The sequence below is a fragment of the Oryctolagus cuniculus genome, chromosome 4 (assembly GCF_964237555.1).
Source record: "Oryctolagus cuniculus chromosome 4, mOryCun1.1, whole genome shotgun sequence".
In the NCBI taxonomy this organism is placed as follows: domain Eukaryota; kingdom Metazoa; phylum Chordata; class Mammalia; order Lagomorpha; family Leporidae; genus Oryctolagus; species Oryctolagus cuniculus.
The window spans coordinates 86,142,107-86,160,177 of NC_091435.1; the positions used below are offsets into that span (position 1 = coordinate 86,142,107).

General features: G+C 39.2%; 2 protein-coding genes across 13 annotated transcripts in view; one reads left to right on the forward strand and one right to left on the reverse strand.

Annotated features, from left to right (window-relative positions):
• The window catches only part of ATP13A5 (ATPase 13A5), a 127,071-nt gene extending 116,392 nt beyond the window's left edge, over positions 1-10,679 (forward strand). For 2 of the 6 annotated variants that reach the window (XM_051818912.2, XM_070072356.1), the window contains exons 27-30: positions 146-348; positions 4,901-4,989; positions 7,262-7,342; positions 9,376-10,679. In XM_051818912.2, coding sequence (XP_051674872.2) covers positions 146-348; positions 4,901-4,989; positions 7,262-7,342; positions 9,376-9,636 — 634 coding nt within the window. In that variant the 3' untranslated portion in view covers positions 9,637-10,679. Of the gene's footprint in view, positions 1-145; positions 349-4,900; positions 4,990-5,694; positions 7,238-7,261; positions 7,343-9,375 lie in introns of those variants that run through there. The other 4 variants (XM_070072357.1, XM_070072359.1, XM_070072360.1 and 1 more) reach the window with 4 other exon arrangements.
• A 2,831-nt stretch (positions 10,680-13,510) lies between these two features.
• Positions 13,511-18,071, reverse strand: part of PLAAT1 (phospholipase A and acyltransferase 1) — a 28,040-nt gene continuing 23,479 nt past the window's right edge. For 5 of the 7 annotated variants that reach the window (XM_051818913.2, XM_051818914.2, XM_051818916.2 and 2 more), the window contains one exon: positions 13,511-13,760. In XM_051818913.2, coding sequence (XP_051674873.1) covers positions 13,659-13,760 — 102 coding nt within the window. In that variant the 3' untranslated portion in view covers positions 13,511-13,658. Of the gene's footprint in view, positions 13,761-15,470; positions 17,009-18,071 lie in introns of those variants that run through there. The other 2 variants (XM_051818919.2, XM_070072362.1) reach the window with 1 other exon arrangement.

The following is an 18,071-nucleotide window of genomic DNA, read 5'->3' on the forward strand; positions in this document are numbered from 1 at the left end:
GAACAATTTGAACTTTGAATTTTATTTCTGCTTTGTCATTGCAACAGTGGCCAAAATGTGTCTTGTTCGTTATTGGCTCAGATGGGTTGAAAGCTGAAGTCCTTTGGAGTAATTCGTCTCCTAAATACTGGTGATTCTTTTGTAGTGAGTGCTTTCTGGCTAACCAAAGTAATTTCTCAATAAATGGGAGTTCGGAAAGAAACTGGCCTGGAAATGCAACCCTGACTCCCGGCTCCATTCTGAGTTTTGAGAGTACCACATTGTGGCCCATCACCACGCTCAACTGCATCACTGTAGCTTTCATCTTTTCAAAGGGAAAGCCGTTTCGAAAACCCATCTATACAAACTGTGAGTATATAAATGTTATTTTTTTCCATATATTTTTTTCTGTCTCTGGGAGTGCTGCATACCTCCCAGTGCTGTGGGGAGAACTAATTGAAACAATTTATATAAAAGGCCTAGCACAATGTACAGAAAAGGCCTAGTACTTAAAACAGATGCTCAAAACTTCTTATTTACTTCCACATTATATTCTTTAAGTAGGGTAAAGACAAAACCTAAACAAAAAACAAAACAACACAAAACCTCCATAACAACAATCAACACCGTTAGGCAAAGAATCAGAAAAAAAAATACTGAAGCTTTGGATACACAATTTCAATTATTTTCTAGAAGGTTTATGCAGCCTTTTATTACTATCAGTTGTTTGGAGAGGGTTTACTTCATAACAGCATATCCTACGTGGGGTATCAAGCAAAAAAAAAAGTAAAAATATTGCATCTAGTGAGATCTTTTAAAAATAGTACCTCATTTGGTTTAAATTTACATTTCTCTGACCACCAGGGAGGGTAAACATATTTTCATATTCTTCGCCATTTCTTCTGTGAATTGTCTATTTACACTTATAAATCTAATATTTCTAATGGATTACTATTTTTATGTATTTATTTGTGTGAGTGATTTATTCCTTTTTGATTCTTTCTCATTGCCTTTATATATATTATATATTATTTCTCATTGCCTTTATATATATATTATATATACATTATATATTATATATAAATATATAAACACACATATAAATATATTATATACTATAAATATATAAAATAATATATATTCATATATACAAGTATTATATATAAATATGTATATTTATATATAATATATATTATATATACAAGTATTATAAATTATAAATAAATATATATAATACTTGTATATATATAATACTTATATATATAAATATATAATATTACTTACTATTTAAGTTTCTTTTAAATCTTTTAAAATCTAATGTAATTTTGTGGTAAGGGATATACATCTAGTCAGCCAGCTTTCCCATTTTTTTATTTTTAATATTGCTTTCATTCATTCATTCCCCAAGTGAACATACTGCAAAATTTATCATACTTATATTCACATTTTTATTATTTTCTTACATACATCATTTTTATCATTTATTATAAGTTTATATGTTATGTGTATACACGTTATATATTTATTTGATTCCTGATTATTTTTATGTTTCATTGATATACCAGCCCACTTATGAGCTATCATTATAATTTTAAAATTATAGCTTTTAAATAAATTTCATTTAATAAGTGACAAGAGTATTGCATCCTCATTACTCTTCATTTTTCAAATTTTCTCACTTTTCTGTTTTTTTTTTTTTTCAGAATAAGTTGAATTTTAAAAACTCTCCTTTGGGGCTTTGATATTTGGGGAAGATTTTATAGTCTGCCTTTAGAAGAATGTCATGCTTCTTTTTTGCCTCCTAGTAAATATTTGCAGTTTTCTCCATTATGGAACCTTCACAAATATTTAAGAAATTAATCCTATGTATTTTATAATTTTTGCTTCTATTGCAAATTACTTTTTCCTATTATTTTTTCTAATTAGTTATCAATAATACATGAACATTTTTACATTTATTCCCTATTCTGAACCCTTTCTGAACTTTGTGATTAGCCCTTGAGTCTTGAGTGTTTTAGAAAGATAACTGTTATCATCTGCAAGTAATAATGCTTTTCCTTTGTCATAGCTAAAATGCTTTTTCATATTTTCTATTTTAGCGTATAATTCAGTTTCTAGGACAAAGTTAAATGATAATGTGGTGGCACAAAGTGCTCTATTCCTTAATAACAGTATTTCTGATATATTTTACTCAAAAATATGATATTGAGTATTGGTGCAAAGTATGCTGTATCATGCAAAGAAAATACCTATTAATCAGGAGCATTGATTTATTTATTTGAAAGGCAGAGACAGAGACAGAGAAATCCTCTATCCTCCTGTGAATCACATTTACTGACTTGCATATGCTGAACTGACTTTGTGTCCCATGATCATTTGATCATGGTGATATTTTTAATGTTATTGGATTTGGTTTGCTAGTATTTTGTTGAGATTCTTGCATCTAAGTTCATCAAGGACACTAGTCTGTAACTTTCCTTTGTGTATGTGTTCTTGTCTGGTATTAGGGTAATACTAGTTTCATAGAATGATTCGGGGGGCTGGAGCTGTGGCGTATCTGGTAAAGCCACCATCTGCTGAGCAGGCAACCCCTATGGGCGCTGGTTCAAGTCCTGCTCCACTTCTGATCTAGCTCTCTGCTATGGCCTGGGAAAGCAGTAGAACAAGTCCTTGGGCCCCTGCACCCACATGGGAGACCCAGAAAAAACTCCTGGCTCCTGGCTTCAGATTGGCTCAGCTCTGGCTGTTTTGGCCATTTTTTGAATGAACTAGCAGATGGAAGACCGACCTATCTCTCTCTTTCTCTCTCTCTCTTTCTGCCTATGCCTCTCCATAATTCTGCCTTTCAAATAAATAAATATTTTTTTTAAAAAAGAATGAATTGGGAAGAATTCTCTCCTCTTGCATTTTTTTGGAATTATTTAAGAAGACATTCTTTAAATGTTTGTTAGAATTCATCAGTGAAACCAGCTGTTCCTAGGCTTTTCTTTGATGGGAGACTTTTTATTCCTGGTTAATACTGTTACTCATTTTTGGTGTGTTTAAGTATTCTATTTCTTCATGGTTTAATCTTTTTTTTAAAAAAAATTCATTTATTTAGGTGAAAGGCAGAATTACAGAGGCAGAGGAGAGAGAGGGAGAGAGGGAGTGAGGGAGAGAGGGAGAGACATCTTTCATCTGCTGGTTCACTCTCCAAATGACAGCAATGGCCTGATCCATGCTTGACAAAAGCCAAGAGTCTTGAACCTTATCTAGGTCCACATTGGTGACAGGGGTCCAAGCACTCGGGCCATCTCCTGCTGCTTTCCCAAGAACATTAGTAGGGAGACAGATCTGAAGTGGAGGAGGCAGGACTCTAGGATGTTGACATAGTTAAGTGGCTGCATAACCTAAAGCGCCACAACCCAGCCCTATCACGATTTAATCTTAACAAGGTATATGTGTCCAACAAATTTTATACTCTAGAAGAAATGACAAATTTATGGAATTAAAGTAATTGGCTTCCTGCCAACCACATGGGAAACCTGGGTTGAGTCCTGCCTATTGCAGGCATCTGGGGAATGGAGCAGTAGATGGAGTGCTCTCTCTCTCTCTCTCTCTCTCTCTTGCTCTCTGTCTCTCTATCTCCATCATCCATGTCTCTATCTCTATCACTATCTCTATCTCAACCTGTTCAACTTGCTTAAGCTTAATCTGCTATACCACAACGCTGGACCCAGATAGACACATTGAGACCATACAAAGCAGAGGCATCTTTAAAAAGTTCAAAGAAAATACATATCATAAAGAAACTACGCAAGAACTTCAAAATAGTTTTGCAAAATAAACATATTTTAATTCCATTTTTTCCCATGAGCTTTCTTTCTGTGTTTTTTAAAGATTTTACTTATTTATTTGAGAGGTAGAGTTACAGACATTGAGAGAGACAGAAAGAAAGGTCTTCCTTCTGCTGGTTTACTCCCCAAATGGCCGCAATGGCCGGAGCTGTGCTGATCCGAAGCTAGGAGACAGGAGTTTCTTCCCTGTCTCCCACGTTGATGCAGGGGCCCAAGCACTTGGGCCATCCTCCACTGCTTTCCCAGGCCACAGCAGAGAGCTGGATTGGAAGAGGAGCATCTCGGACTAGAACTAGTGCCCATATGGGATGCTGGCGTCACAGGCGGAAGATTAACCTACTGCACCACAGCGCCCACTCCATCGATGACCTTTCTTAAGTAATCCCACAAACCATGTGAAATTTAAGCTCCTAAGGGGTGATGAAAGGGTTTTTGAAAAGAAAATGAGACTTGGACTGGGCTCTTGATGTTGAGAAAGTCTGCGGTATGATTTGACAGGAAGAGCAGCATCTACATAGGCATTTTGTGAATACAAGAATAGCAGTTGGGAGGTGTCAGGCCTTGGTGGAAGGCGGAAGGCATGGAGGTTTAACTTGTCAATTCCACATAAGGCAGAGATCTGTGTAACACGGCTGACGGGCCAGATTGTGAAAGGCCTTGAAGGTCACCTGAAGATCCTTGGACTTCATAGAGAAGAGAGCTGCCGCCAGGAGAGCTGACTCTCCAACCCCCACATACACATGGCTCCCCAGCCATGTGGTGATGATGTACCAGGACCTCTCTGAGGACTGCTTAGATGAGCAGGTCACTGAAGCATGTCCCCAGCCCCAGGAATCCTCAGATAAATCCTTTAAGGTAGTTACTGTAGTTGATGAACAGTCTTCTACACACAGATAACAGGAAATATTTTAAGATATTATCTTTATCTTATAAGCATTAGAACATATTTTAAAACACATGAGGATATATCCAAACATCTGAAGATATATCTGGTATTTGTACAACAGAGATAATTGGTTCTGCAGTATGTGTCAAATTATATGAAACATTCTTTTAACATCTAAAAATGTTTGGTATTTCTTCAGATATATTTTCATTTCTGCTGATATCTGCATTGGGCCTCACAATCTTCATCATGTTTTCCAATTTTCAAGATATATACCATGGAATGGAAGTAAGTGCTACTTATTTGCACATGTGGCATGATTCATATGCTCCCTGGACCATATTTGCATTGTAATTTGCTAGCCAATTATTACCATATTCTCTATGGATATTAAATATTGTGAGGCTATTTCTCCTTATTAGAAAAGCAAATAACATTAGGTATCTCACATATATTTTGTATTACAAGTATTAGTGTTATCAATTGTGTCTATCTCTTTCACACCTGAAGTGTTATGTTTGGATATTTTTATTCCACTGTATTTTACAAATCCAATAAAACTAATGCACTGATATAATAACTCTAACTATCCTAGTTTATTTATTTTTAACATACAGTAGGAATCCTTTATAACATAGTTGTGAAGGGAGAGAAAATGTAGATTTTTAGGCCAATTATGTTCTATCAGACATTGAGTGTATGGAGGTTTTTTTAGAGAAATATTTATTTGAAAGGCAGAGTTACCAAGAGGCAGAAGGAGAGAGAGAGAGAGAGAGAGAGAGAGAGAGAGAGAGAGGTCTACCATCTGCTGGTTCACTCCTCAAATGGTCACAACGGCCAGAGTCAATAGCTTCTTCTGGGTCTCCCACACAGGTGCAGGGGCCCAAGCACTTGGGCCATCTTCTGTTTTCCAAGGTACATTAGCAGGGAGCTGAATCAGAAGTGGAGCAGCCAGGTTTCAAACAATATCCATATGGGATATCTGCATTTCAGGCGAAGGCTTAACCTGCTACTCCACAGCGCCAGCCCCGGATGTATGGAGCTTTACATTAGTGGACGCCATTTGATCCAGGGTATACTGAGTTAACAGTAAATTCACAAAGAGTTTATCAGACTCTTTCCTGGACTCAATGTTGTGAAGCAAATAAAGAAAAACGGAAGATTGGCTCCTGACCTGCCAGCTATCGTTTTGCTGTGAAGATGTGTCCCCACTTCAGTATCGATGACGTGGCCACCTGAGGCATTCATGCTTAATAGAGTGTGTACAGGTGTAATTGGGAAGGACACAGGAAGGAGGACTTCTCACTGTGGGTTGTGGCTGTCATGGACAGCTTCAGAGAAGAGATGCAACCTGATCTGGAACCAGACAGATAGACCACATGTTGCTAAGGAAGCGACAAGGATTTCCAAAGTGGGAGGACTGCCTGAGTGCTGAGAGGGTTGAAAGCACTGCTCTTGTCTTGCAAATGCAAAAAAATACATAGGATATTGGAGATAAAGAGCAAAAGCAAGGGGGTCCAGAAGATGGGCAAAAACTGAAGCAGTGTCCTGTGGACTATGAGGGAATGAGGGGCAAGGATGCAGACCAAACGAAAGCATGGATGGAACAAGACAGCCAGTAACATATGATGCCAAGAGCAACAGGGAATTACTGAGGGTTTATCTGCAAGATATTTGAGACTGATTAAGTGATGGCAGGAAAACTGTCTGAGGGAGCACAAGGACATGGAGAGAGAAGCTCTTGGTAAATAAAATCCAAACCATCCATTCCTTTGCTGAATATTATGGAGCTCCAGAGTGTGCTTGGCACTAGGATTACAAAGATGAGTAAGACGCAGCCACTGCTCTCAAGCAGATCAGAGACCGAGAGGGAAGCAATTCCAAGTCAGGTGCCTTCCAGGCCAAGAGCTGGAGAAGAGCCCTCCCAGAACAGGGTGAAGTGCAAGCCCTCCTCTAGGACCCGACCCCACTTCTCCCAACACCACCTCTATCCAATGTGCTATATTGCACAACCCTGATTAAGGCAGCCTCCCCCTTGGGAGGCAAACTTGGAAACAACCCATATCAAGACATGGATGGGAATTTAGAGGGGGCCTTAGACCCTGCGGAGGGCCTATGGTTTTGGTCCCTATAGGAGCTCAGTCCCACACCTCACTGTCCAGCCAAATTCTATTCTGCAAGGTCAGAAAAAGGGCTCTGTGACCACCCTTTTGCTACGGATGCAGTCACGTGAAGTTGTGGTTCTCATACTTATTAAGTGAGTGTATTTGTGGTCAACTAGTGGCCCTCAACCTCTAAAAAGCAGTAGGGTGAGTGGGTGAGATTTTCAGAAAGTCTTAAGAGTTGGAGCTTAAGTACATTTGTTAAAATAAATAATGAACCTAATCTCAATCACTTGCACCTCTGTTCCCTGGGAGATTATATCTATCTATCTATCTATCTATCTATCTATCTATCTATCAGTTTTTTTGAAAAGAAAATGAATTCCAAGTATATTTTGCTTTGTATGTTTTTATCAAAGCAGATGATAAAGTATAATGCGGGTCTTGCTTCTCAACAGTTCATTCCGACCATAACTTCTTGGAGGGTTTTGATTTTGGTGGCAGCCCTTACCCAATTCTGTGTGGCCTTCTTTGTGGAGGTAAAGCAATTTCTGTACGATTCTGATAATTGTTCTGGGAAGATAAAGAAAGCTTTGCATTCTCAACAGTGCTCGTTTTGTTTTTAGAGCAATCACTTTGGTCCCGCAAATGATAGTTAGACAGGGTTTATAAAAAGTGCACGTGTTCCCTTTGGTTGGTATTTTTTGGAGAATGATTTACAATTCTTTGAAACTTGAATAGAATGCTACTTGTATCTTCTGCATAAATACAAAACGAGAAATTAAACTCTAATCTTGCATCACATGAAAACTTTGTGTTGTACTTTTCTAATATTCTAAGTAATCTAGGGGAGGTGAGACCAGGTGATCTCCAACTCTAAAATTCAATGACACCTTTTAGAATGAAAAACTGCCTTTGGGAGGCTTCCCTAATTAAGAGAGAAGGGAAGCCACTGCTTATTCTCATCAATTTCTGCCCTTTAAGGTCTTCCCCTGGAGCATTTCTCATCTGCTCAGTATCACCACAGGACTTCACACACCTAGGAAAACTCCCAGTTGCTGGTTTTAAAGGGGATAGCTGAAAAAAAAAAAAAAAGATTCATATAATAGAAGTAAGTCCCTTGGAAAAAGGGACCAACCACATTTTTAAAAATATGTTGTATATATGTATATACATATATTTGCATGTATAAAAATATCTAATATACTATAATAGTATTAATGATTAGGGGACTATTTTAAAATTTACCTTATATGAGTGAAGTTGAATGTCTTATCATTTGATTATTGTTTATAATCTTTACTTATTTTCCATTCACACTATGGTCTTTTTATTTGTTGAACTCTTCAGTAGTCATTAAGCCTTTCACTTAAATTAAATTTATATTATCTCAAAAAATAAGCTATCAAGTTTTTAAAAATCACATATAAGTAAGTGCTAAACTTTCTTTACTCTTTAAATCAGAAATTCCATTTTTGAGAATACATTTTTAAAAATAACCTAAAAGGAGAAAGAAAACACACATGAAGATTTTCGTTATAGAATTAACTACACTGGCTAAATATGACTAACTTTTCTACAGATCTTTGTATTTAGAAGAAACACTCTACAGTGATACCGATGATCAAAAAAACCACAGCAGTGTTCTCACCACCAGAAAATAAAATATTTTAGAAAGGCTATCATTATACAAAATTGTCACTGACAGAAAGTCTAGTGTAAACAAAGCCAAATGCAAAATGCTAGTATTATTAACGTGCAGGAACTGGACTCAACATGTGGCCAAAGGAAAGAGAACTCAGAAAACTTCAAATGAAAACCACTTGGTTGCTAGGGTTCATCCAGTCATTCAACAAACTTTTTTTTTTTAAGATTTATTTGTGTATTTATTTGAAAGTCAGAGTTACACAGAGAGAGGAGAGGCAGAGAGAGAGAGGTCTTCCATCCGCTGGTTCACTCCCAAGATGGCCGCAACGGCTGGAGCTTTGCCGATCTGAAGCCGGGAGCCAGGCCAGTCTCCCACGCAGGTGCAGGGGCCTAAGGACTTGGGCCATCCTCTACTGCTTTCCCAGGCCATAGCAGAGAGCTGGACAGGAAGTGGAGCAGCCGGGACTCGAACTGGCACCCATACGGAATGCCGGCGCTTCAGGCCAGGGCGTTAACCCACTGTGCCACAGTGCCGGCCCCTCAACAAACCTTTAGTTGACACCTTCTATGTAACAGGTGGCAAGTAGCAGAACTAATCACTTTTTGTTTTCTTCTCGATTTTAGGTATTTTATTATTGCTATAATTTTGGTCAGGCAGTGAAATAATTCCTAGTGAATGATTAAGGCGGGAGTTAGCTGGAAGTCTGTGGAAATAAAAGGCTGTAAGCTTTCAGCAGATTTCCACGAACTCAGTGCCCCTTTGCTTCTTAAGGGAAAGAAGGAAGAGACTTCAAGGAAGTGAAGAAGATGGCTGCAAAGACCATGTCCCAGCACGAGGCTTGGGGAGGCAGGGTGCGGAGGGGGTGGCCTGCCCACAGGGGGACGTGCCTGATGCTTTGATTGCTTTTCTCAACTGATCTTGCAGGATGCTATTCTTCAAAACCGTGAGCTCTGGCTGTTGATCAAGAAAGAATTTGGGTTCCACTCTAAAAGTCAGTACAGAGCCTGGCAAAAAAAGCTGGCAGAAGACTCTACATGGCCTCCCACAAACAGGACAGATTATTCAGGCGATGGCAAAAATGGATTCTACATCAACAGAGGCTATGCAAGCCCTGAACAGGTTCCAAAAAAACAACTCGGCTTGGGAGACCCAACCACAGAGCAGCACTTTTGGACTAGATTGTAGTCAGAATTATCGTCGTACATGTTTAACAGGATCAATTCTTTTCACCAAATCTAAGACATTGTGGACAGCTGGTGATTTCTCTTCTTTCTCCACTGGGGCATTTAAAGTACATTTTTCAATGTATTCAGCCTTACAAGAAAGGACCCTCAATATACTTATTTTGACTGCATCATTTGCCATTGAAAGAGAGAAAAATGCATTTCTCAAATTATCATTTTTAATAAACTTGATTCATATTGAATAGCATTATCCTATCTAAACTGCACAGATTTCAAGGTAGTGAAATTAATAGTATGAATATCAGCAGAAGAAAAGAAAATAGGTGAAATGTCTGATCTTTGAAACTTTTACCAATAGGTTGGCCCAAGCTTACTTACATTCTGTATTGATGTGTGAAGGATATCTATGTACCCAACTTACCTAATGTCACAAAGCTCCCTTTTTTGCTTCTTTTATAAGCTTTTAAGGGAGAAATGGGAATTAACATCAACTTCAGACTGTTCACCTTTGACTATTAGAGTAAGCTCACTAAGGAAAGTACTTGTTATGTGAGTATCCATTACATGACAATTCACAGGTTCCTAAGCAATCTGAAGTTCTATTTGATCTTTTAATTATCCAAGCCATTGTATTAGATATATTTTAAATATTAGATATATTTTAAATGGGTATAGCATTTACAAAGACATTCTGCACACATTTACCTTTAATGCCTATGTCATACTCACTGTGAGAGGAAATTTATTCCTTGTGAATATTTAAAATTGTCTCCTAGGCTTTCCTTGTAATAATAAATCTAATTTTGCTAATTTACCAAATCTTTAACAGATCAAAGACAATTACTTAACCAGTCACTTTCCCTGGGTGCCAATTATGTGTCTAAGCCTGCAATATATGGTTTCAATATAGGATGCTCTTGAGTTTAAAATTCTGGTCTTTAGGATTGACAACATTTTTAACATTTTAGCAATATGTAGTTATAAATTGCATTTTAGACTGTTATACAAGCCAACAGTACAAATATAAATTCTTATAAAAACAAACACTCTGTGTTTACATTTTTCTTGTGTTCACATGTCTTTGAGTGATGATTTCCAACATAGTAGCTATGTTAAAGATAAAAATAAGGTGAGATTTTCAGCTTATGATTAAGAAATATATGTCAACTGAAAACATATGGTAGCTCGGGTTCCTTGAGCTGACATTACTGTATTTAGTAATTTGGCTTTTAGAATGAAAAGGTTCAATGGATACTCTATGGTATTTAGATAGCATAAAACAATTTTTTAAAAAAAATCTTCGATAGGCCGGCGCCGCGGCTCTATAGGCTAATCTGCCTTGCGGCGCCGGCACACCGGGTTCTAGTTCCGGATTCTGTCCCGGTTGCCCCTCTTCCAGGCCAGCTCTCTGCTGTGGCCCGGGAGTGCAGTGGAGGATGGCCCAAGTCCTTGGGCCCTGCACCCCATGGGAGACCAGGATAAGTACCTGGCTCCTGGCTTCGGATCAGCACAGTGCGCCAGCCACAGCGCGCTGGCTGCAGCGGCCATTGGAGGGTGAACCAACAGCAAAGGAAGACTTTTCTCTCTGTCTCTCTCTCTCTCACTGTCCACTCTGCCTGTCAAAAAAAAAAAATCTTCAATAAATGTACAACCTTTTCTCCTCCAGTTTTGCTAACAATCTCTCAGGTATGCGGTAGGTGATGATCTTTATTTCTTTTTTTTAATAAGATCATGTTGAACTCCATGCCTGATTGCTAAAAATCTGTTCAGAGAAACGTTAAAAATTCTGGGGGAAAACAAATCTGAGAAAAGCCCAATGAGTATGACACACACAGGCTGCCCGGCTGCAGAGTGGCCACAGTGGCCGGACATCCCGAGAACTGCTGTGGCCTCCAGCACAAGTGCTGTGCCAGTGAACCCAGAATTTAATTTCGTGGTGAATTTGTGACATCATCCAGCAAAGCCAGGGCTGTCTTCAGGGTCAAGAACACCCTGAGTTCTCCAGAAAGGACTGAATTCAGGCCCCTCATTCCAGTCCTCTCCCACTGGCCAGCATTGTGATTCTGCCACTCCCACATTCCACTCTTTAGTTCTTCTTTTTTGAAAATTCAGCACACTTCGAGAGAAAAGAACATATTATGCTGCTGCCAGTCTCATCTCGCTTAGACAACTCAGAGAATGGCTCATTTTTTTCTATTACTTGGAAGCAAAGCAGGAGAGGCAGAAAGATCCAGATTTGGAATAAATATAAAGGGGTAGTGTTTGGATCTTGGTCCCTGGTAAAGTCGCTCACACCTCCCGAAAGGTGAGCGGAGCAACTTTGAGCGTAGGGACTATCTGGATAGAGTTGATGCCCTAAGAATGGGGCAGTGTTGATGGGGGGGGGGGGGAGGATGGCAGGTGGGGGGCTCTCCTCCGGCCCTGTCCCCAGCGCACAGCTCCGCCTACTGTCTGCCAGCCAGCCCTGTGCACCTGCAGGGTCCTCCTCAGTGGATTCACCCAGCTACACATCACAATGTTGGGGGGTAAATTGTCTGTGTGTAACAGAATGAGAACAATTTTTTTCCTTGCCTTTATTTCCTAAACAATACACTATAATGACTGCTTCGTGGTATTTACATTGCATGAGGGATCGTAAGTAATCTAAAAGTGATTTAAACTATATGGGGGGATGTGTGTAGTTTACATGCAAATTCCAGGCCATTTTATATAAGGGACTTGAACACATGCAGCTTGCAGAATCCTTAGGAGGTACTGAAACCAATTCCATATGTACCGAGGGACTAATACACTCACATTCTTAGCTCTGCAGTTTGCTTTTAGACTATTTCTGGCCCTGGGATAAACTCTAAACCCAGTTAATAGACCCAAGAATTTTATTGAGTCTTCTGTTTAGCTACTTTATCTACCATATTTCTAGTTCTTTCGTTGTACCCTCCCCAGTAAGTATTTACTGGTCCTTTTATTTTATGCCCAGCTTTGATGATGTTACAAAAGAGATGCCATTGGTTGGTACTGTGGTTTGTGGAGTCATGTTATAATGTTTGATGTAATCCTATGCTTTTGAGACCTGCAGTCCAATCTTCCTCACCTACAAAACTTCTACTGTAATAGTATTAAGAAGGTGTTTGCTTAATTCAACACATAATAAAGAAGCACAAATAAAATCCTGATGCTTCTGATTTGTGGTCAACTTTTTAAAATATAGGATATTGTTTCCTAGATGCCAGACTCTGAGCCAACATTTAATGATCTTTTTGCAAGGTTAAAAGGTCAAACCTATGAAATGTTATTAACATCGATTTTGAGTCAGAACTGATGCAAATGCTTTAAAATCCAAAGAGAAGAATAAGAGTTCTCTTTCTATAGATTTTGATTCTATAGAAATAACAGCCTACTCCTGCTTTTCCCATACTCCTGACAAGCAAGTAGTGTCCAGGTAAGTTTCAGATTCGGATCTGAAGCTGCAACATAGCCTCTCCACTTCTCACCTACGCACATCTCCACAGGTGCAGAGAGACAGGGCTGCACCCTTGAAGGGCATGTAAAACGGAATTCCTCAAACTGCCTCACAAAACGCTGAATTTTCCAGTTTCTTTTCCAACAGAAAGAGAGGGATATGAATTTAGATGTCAATCCTAACAATTCAGGGCTCTTAACATTGCTTTCAAAACCACACATAAACAGTTCTCCCTCCCTCTGGCAAAGTAGCCACCCTCGGGGAGAAGGAAAACAGTATTTACAGTAGAAGATTAAATGTGATGTGATTTTGTTAAGATCTTTTGCTGCTCACTCAAAAGACTACTGCTTCTTGTTCAGCTGCCATAGCGAATCTATGCTAGTAGGGGAAAAATGTCCTTGACTCAAAGATAAGATAGTGTCAGTAAGAGATTTATTAAAGAGCCTGCCATCCATCATTGGAATTTGGGACAATAATGATGCATTGAAAATAAGTATTCACCCTGGGTCTTTTTTTTTCTTTCTTATAAATTCCTTCGGTTCCAATATCTCTTCAGTCAATTGTTAATAGTACTTTTGTCTTTGTCGTTTTGAAAACAAGCCCAGGAGGGAGAAGGCACCAACAGCAGCTGTCACAAACCCAATGGTACTTATTGCTCGGTTGGCCTGTAAGGAAACAAGAAACAAACACATCTTACTCTAAAGACATCTCAGTGTCCTCAATGAAGCTTCAACTTGTTTCCTAAACAGAAGACCTATTTGAATGCACAATGGATGAATTAAAGTTCCATGCGAGATTAAAATTCAATACACAGATGAAGATATCAATTTATAATTATACCAGATAGTACACAAAGCTATATATTCATCATACTCTTAAAGCATCTGACAGTTTATTTACTCACTAGGAATATGGCTCCCATTAATTATCAAGATACATGGGTAAGAGAGGCAGTACCATACCTGTTTTGCAAAAATTAGGGAAGTATAAGAGATTTGCCAGAGGTCATACTACCAAGATGTTTAGAGATAGGTTGAGTCTTCTGCAATCCATTTTCTCCCACTGCATAGCTCCTACATCCTAAACATACACTTTGGTTGGGTATATACCAGGGTAAGTAGTGTGTATGTGACTCTGTGTGTGTGCGTGTGTGTCTGAACAATATCTGTTAGTGAGATAATTCTGGGGTGTGACCCGAGCTAAACACTCGTCAGCTCTTGTTTGCTAGATATAATTTCTATGCTGACAAACAAACTTTAAGAAAAGTCAATACTGCTGTTAACTATTATGTCAAAAATTAATCTCTCATGTAGACAAAATAAAATCAACTACTCTCAAGCTCAATTGTCCATAAACGAGTGCAGACATTTATAGCTTTAAGGGTATTAATCATCATCCTGATGAGAGGATCTCATGAATATTCATGGTTTCATGGCACTCAGCTAATACTGACTTCCATCCACATGGGTCTGAGTGCAGTTTTATGACCCAGAGGCCACGTTCAGACACTTCGGAATCATTAGACATTAAGAAAACAACATTTATGCTGTGGGGCTTAAGAATCATAGCTTCCAAGTAAAGTAAAAGATTTTCCCCAAATGATTCTGGGCATCAGGCCAGGAGCTGGGAGGCCGGACCCAGCTCATCTTTTGCTCCCAGTGAGCCTGCTACCCACACATTAATGCAGCAAACGCCACCTCCCTATCAGCAGGTTCCCTATGGGGAACAGGCAGGTAAGGCCAGGGCCAGGGCCAGGGCCAGGAAAAGGTACGCATCTGGAGTATTCAGTGCTCCGTGTACTTGCAGCAGGTATCTCCTACACTCCACCACTCTGCAGTCCTGAGGCGTGAGGCCTGTAACAGTGACTCGCCTCTGCTGCAGGTCCCAGGTGCTGGTAATATGGCCCTGGCAAACGACTAGCCCTAAAACTAACAACTCTTAGTCTTGCTAATGCTTTTAATTTTATTTATTTGATTCTTTCTTGTCTTTTATTTATAACTTTCAATTAATCACTGCCTAGAAATCAGTTTTCCAGGAAAGAATCCAGATGCACTGCAGTACAGAGTCACCAGCATGGAGAGCTAGGAGATTACACGGTGCAGAGAACTGGGGCTGGTCAATGAAAACGCAGAGGTGCAATTGGTGTCCTTAAGCAGAAGTGTCAAATGACAGGAAGCTGCAGCTCTGGGAAATCTGCAGGATCCAGTGGAAAGTGTGCCTTGGCTAGATGTAAGCCTCTAGAAACAAACGACGTTAGAGAAACCTCAGAAATCCAGGAGGCTTGGGCAGAGAATGGGCAGCCTCATTCCAAATCAGAATCCCTTGAGATTACAGGGCAAATACTATTAAAATAAAGCTACTTCAGGCAATGCATGCATGATTCCCAAATCTCAAACATCCATTTATTTCAAGTCTCATTTTTGATGTGAAAATCCCATGTAATTGGAACAATCATTAAAAGTTACAAACAATGGATCTGACCTGTTAGATTGTAAAATTTCATGATGTTTCTGCTGAAGCAGTGTGCACAGCATCTTCTACTTTAAGACTTATTCAGGATTATAAGATCACCAAATCCAACTCTACACACATTATTCTTTACAGGGCTTTTGGTCCATGGGTCAAAATAAAGGCCTCTTTCTGAGGATGCCCCATGAAGCAGCAGCTGACTCTGAAGCAGCCGTGTCTAGACATCAGTGTCGTGTGGTCGTAGATGACTGCAGGGTTTATCAAACACTCCTTCCTAGGATGCTAGGGCTTTGGTCATAGTCATCAAAGCAGTCAGGCATACTCAGGATTGGCTCATCTAGGCCTGTTCAAGAGTATGTCCATCTTAGGAAAAAGTACACAAGTTAATAATTTGCTTGGACTATACCATTAAAACCTGCTTTTAGAAATTAAAGTACAGAAAAGATAAGCCATAGACTGGGAGAAAACTTTTGTAAGAGATAAATCTGATAAGGTACCATTATCCAAAATATACAAACAATAGAAGAATGAACAACAAAGTTAAAAAATAGACAAAAGATATCAAGACACTTCACCAAAGATGATATGCAAATGAAAAATAGGCACATGAAAGATGCCAACATCATATATAGTTGGGCAACTGCAAATTAAAACAAAGAGATCTATCTAAGAGATAGATATTACCATGCCTGTTAGGACAACTAAAGTCCTACTGTTGACCACATCAAATACCGGTGAGGATGTGGAGCAACAGGAATCACTGCTGGTGGGAATGCAAAATGTGGCAGCCACGTTGGAAGACAGTTTCTCAGTTTCTCACATAATTATACATAATCTAACCATATGATTCAGCAATCGTACTCCTTGCACACAGTTTACCCAAAGGAGTTGAAAATTTATGTTCCCAAAAATGTTTATGACAGCTTTATTCATAATGGCCAAGAATCAGAAGCAAATAAAATGCTCTTCAATGAGTACACAGACAAACGGTGGTAGCTCAACACAAGGGACTATTATCCCATGTTGATGAAAGGTTGACTGTCAAGCCATGGACGTACAGAGAGAAACCTCAGATGCAAATTATGAACTGAAAGAAGCCAATGTGAAAAGGCCGTATTCTGTTAATGATATATAATTTATGATTCCAACTACAGGACATTCTGAAAAAGGCAAAACTATGGAGACAGTACAAAAAAAGCAAGTGTTTCTCAGAGGCCTGGGGAGAGAGAAGGAGGAGTGGTTGGTACAAAGGGCAAGGAAACTCTTAGGATACTTCAATGTTGAATATATGCCATTATAAACGTGCAAACTCACAGAATACACAACTCAGAGTGAACCCTAACATCACAAACCATGACCTCTGGCAGATGATGATGTGTCAGTGTTTGTTCATCAGTTTTAACAAACGTGCCACGCTAATACGAGGTATTGATCACTGAGAAGGCTATACGTGCATAGAGAGAGAGAAAATTCTTTGTACTTTCAGCTCAAGTTTTCTGTAAACCTAAAGACAACACTAAGAGATAACTTTTTTAAAAATACAGAAAAGCACAAGAAAGAATGGGGCCATAATCTTTCCATCCTTCTAATACTTTCTATGTATATATAATTTTTAATCATGTAAATAAATTTTATCCCACTGCCACTCCCCCTGAGAAAACTTTTGCAAGCTCAAGTCCTGTAAAATTAAGGGTACCAGAAAAACTAATCTAATCCTAGTTATAATTTGGAGTGATATTGTTATTGTTGATAATAATTCAGGTAACACAGTTTCTGTCAGATTGAGATTTTATGCCAACAAAGATCTATAAAATTCCTAAAATAACATAATATAATATCCATCCTAGGCCTGCTGTTTATTGGGATAGATATATGCAACACTGTGTGTTAAGAGATCTTGATTCTCTTTTAATCTTTTTTTTTTTTTTTTTTTTTTTGACAGGCAGAGTGGACAGTGAGAGAGAGAGACAGAGAGAAAGGTCTTCCTTTGCCGATGGTTCACCCTCCAATGGCTGCTGCGGCCGGCGCACTGCGCAGATCTGAAGCCAGGAGCCAGGTGCTTCCTCCTGGTCTCCCATGCTGGTGCAGGGTCCAAGCACTTGGGCCATCCTCCACTGCCTTCCTGGGCCACAGCAGAGAGCTGGACTGGTAGAGGGGCAACCGGGACAGAACCGGCGACCCGACCAGGACTAGAACAGGCGGAGGATTAGCCTATTGAGCCTGAGCTGTGGCGCTGGCCCTCTCTTTTAATCTTTAAAATAACCTTAGAGTTAGATGAAGCAACTGCTATATTAGCAACTTCTATATTAGCTACAGAATACAGCTAATAAATGGTGAAGATGAGGTTCCAGCTCAGCCCAGCAGCAGGTTCTTAAGGCTGCTGCTGCATCACCTTCATCAGCTCTTGCTGGAGACAAGTTCTGCTGTTTGTTGTGGAGTCACTATTTTTGAGGGTCTTGAGTCTGAGTATGAAACATGAAAAGATATGAATTGAAAGTTCAGAGTCA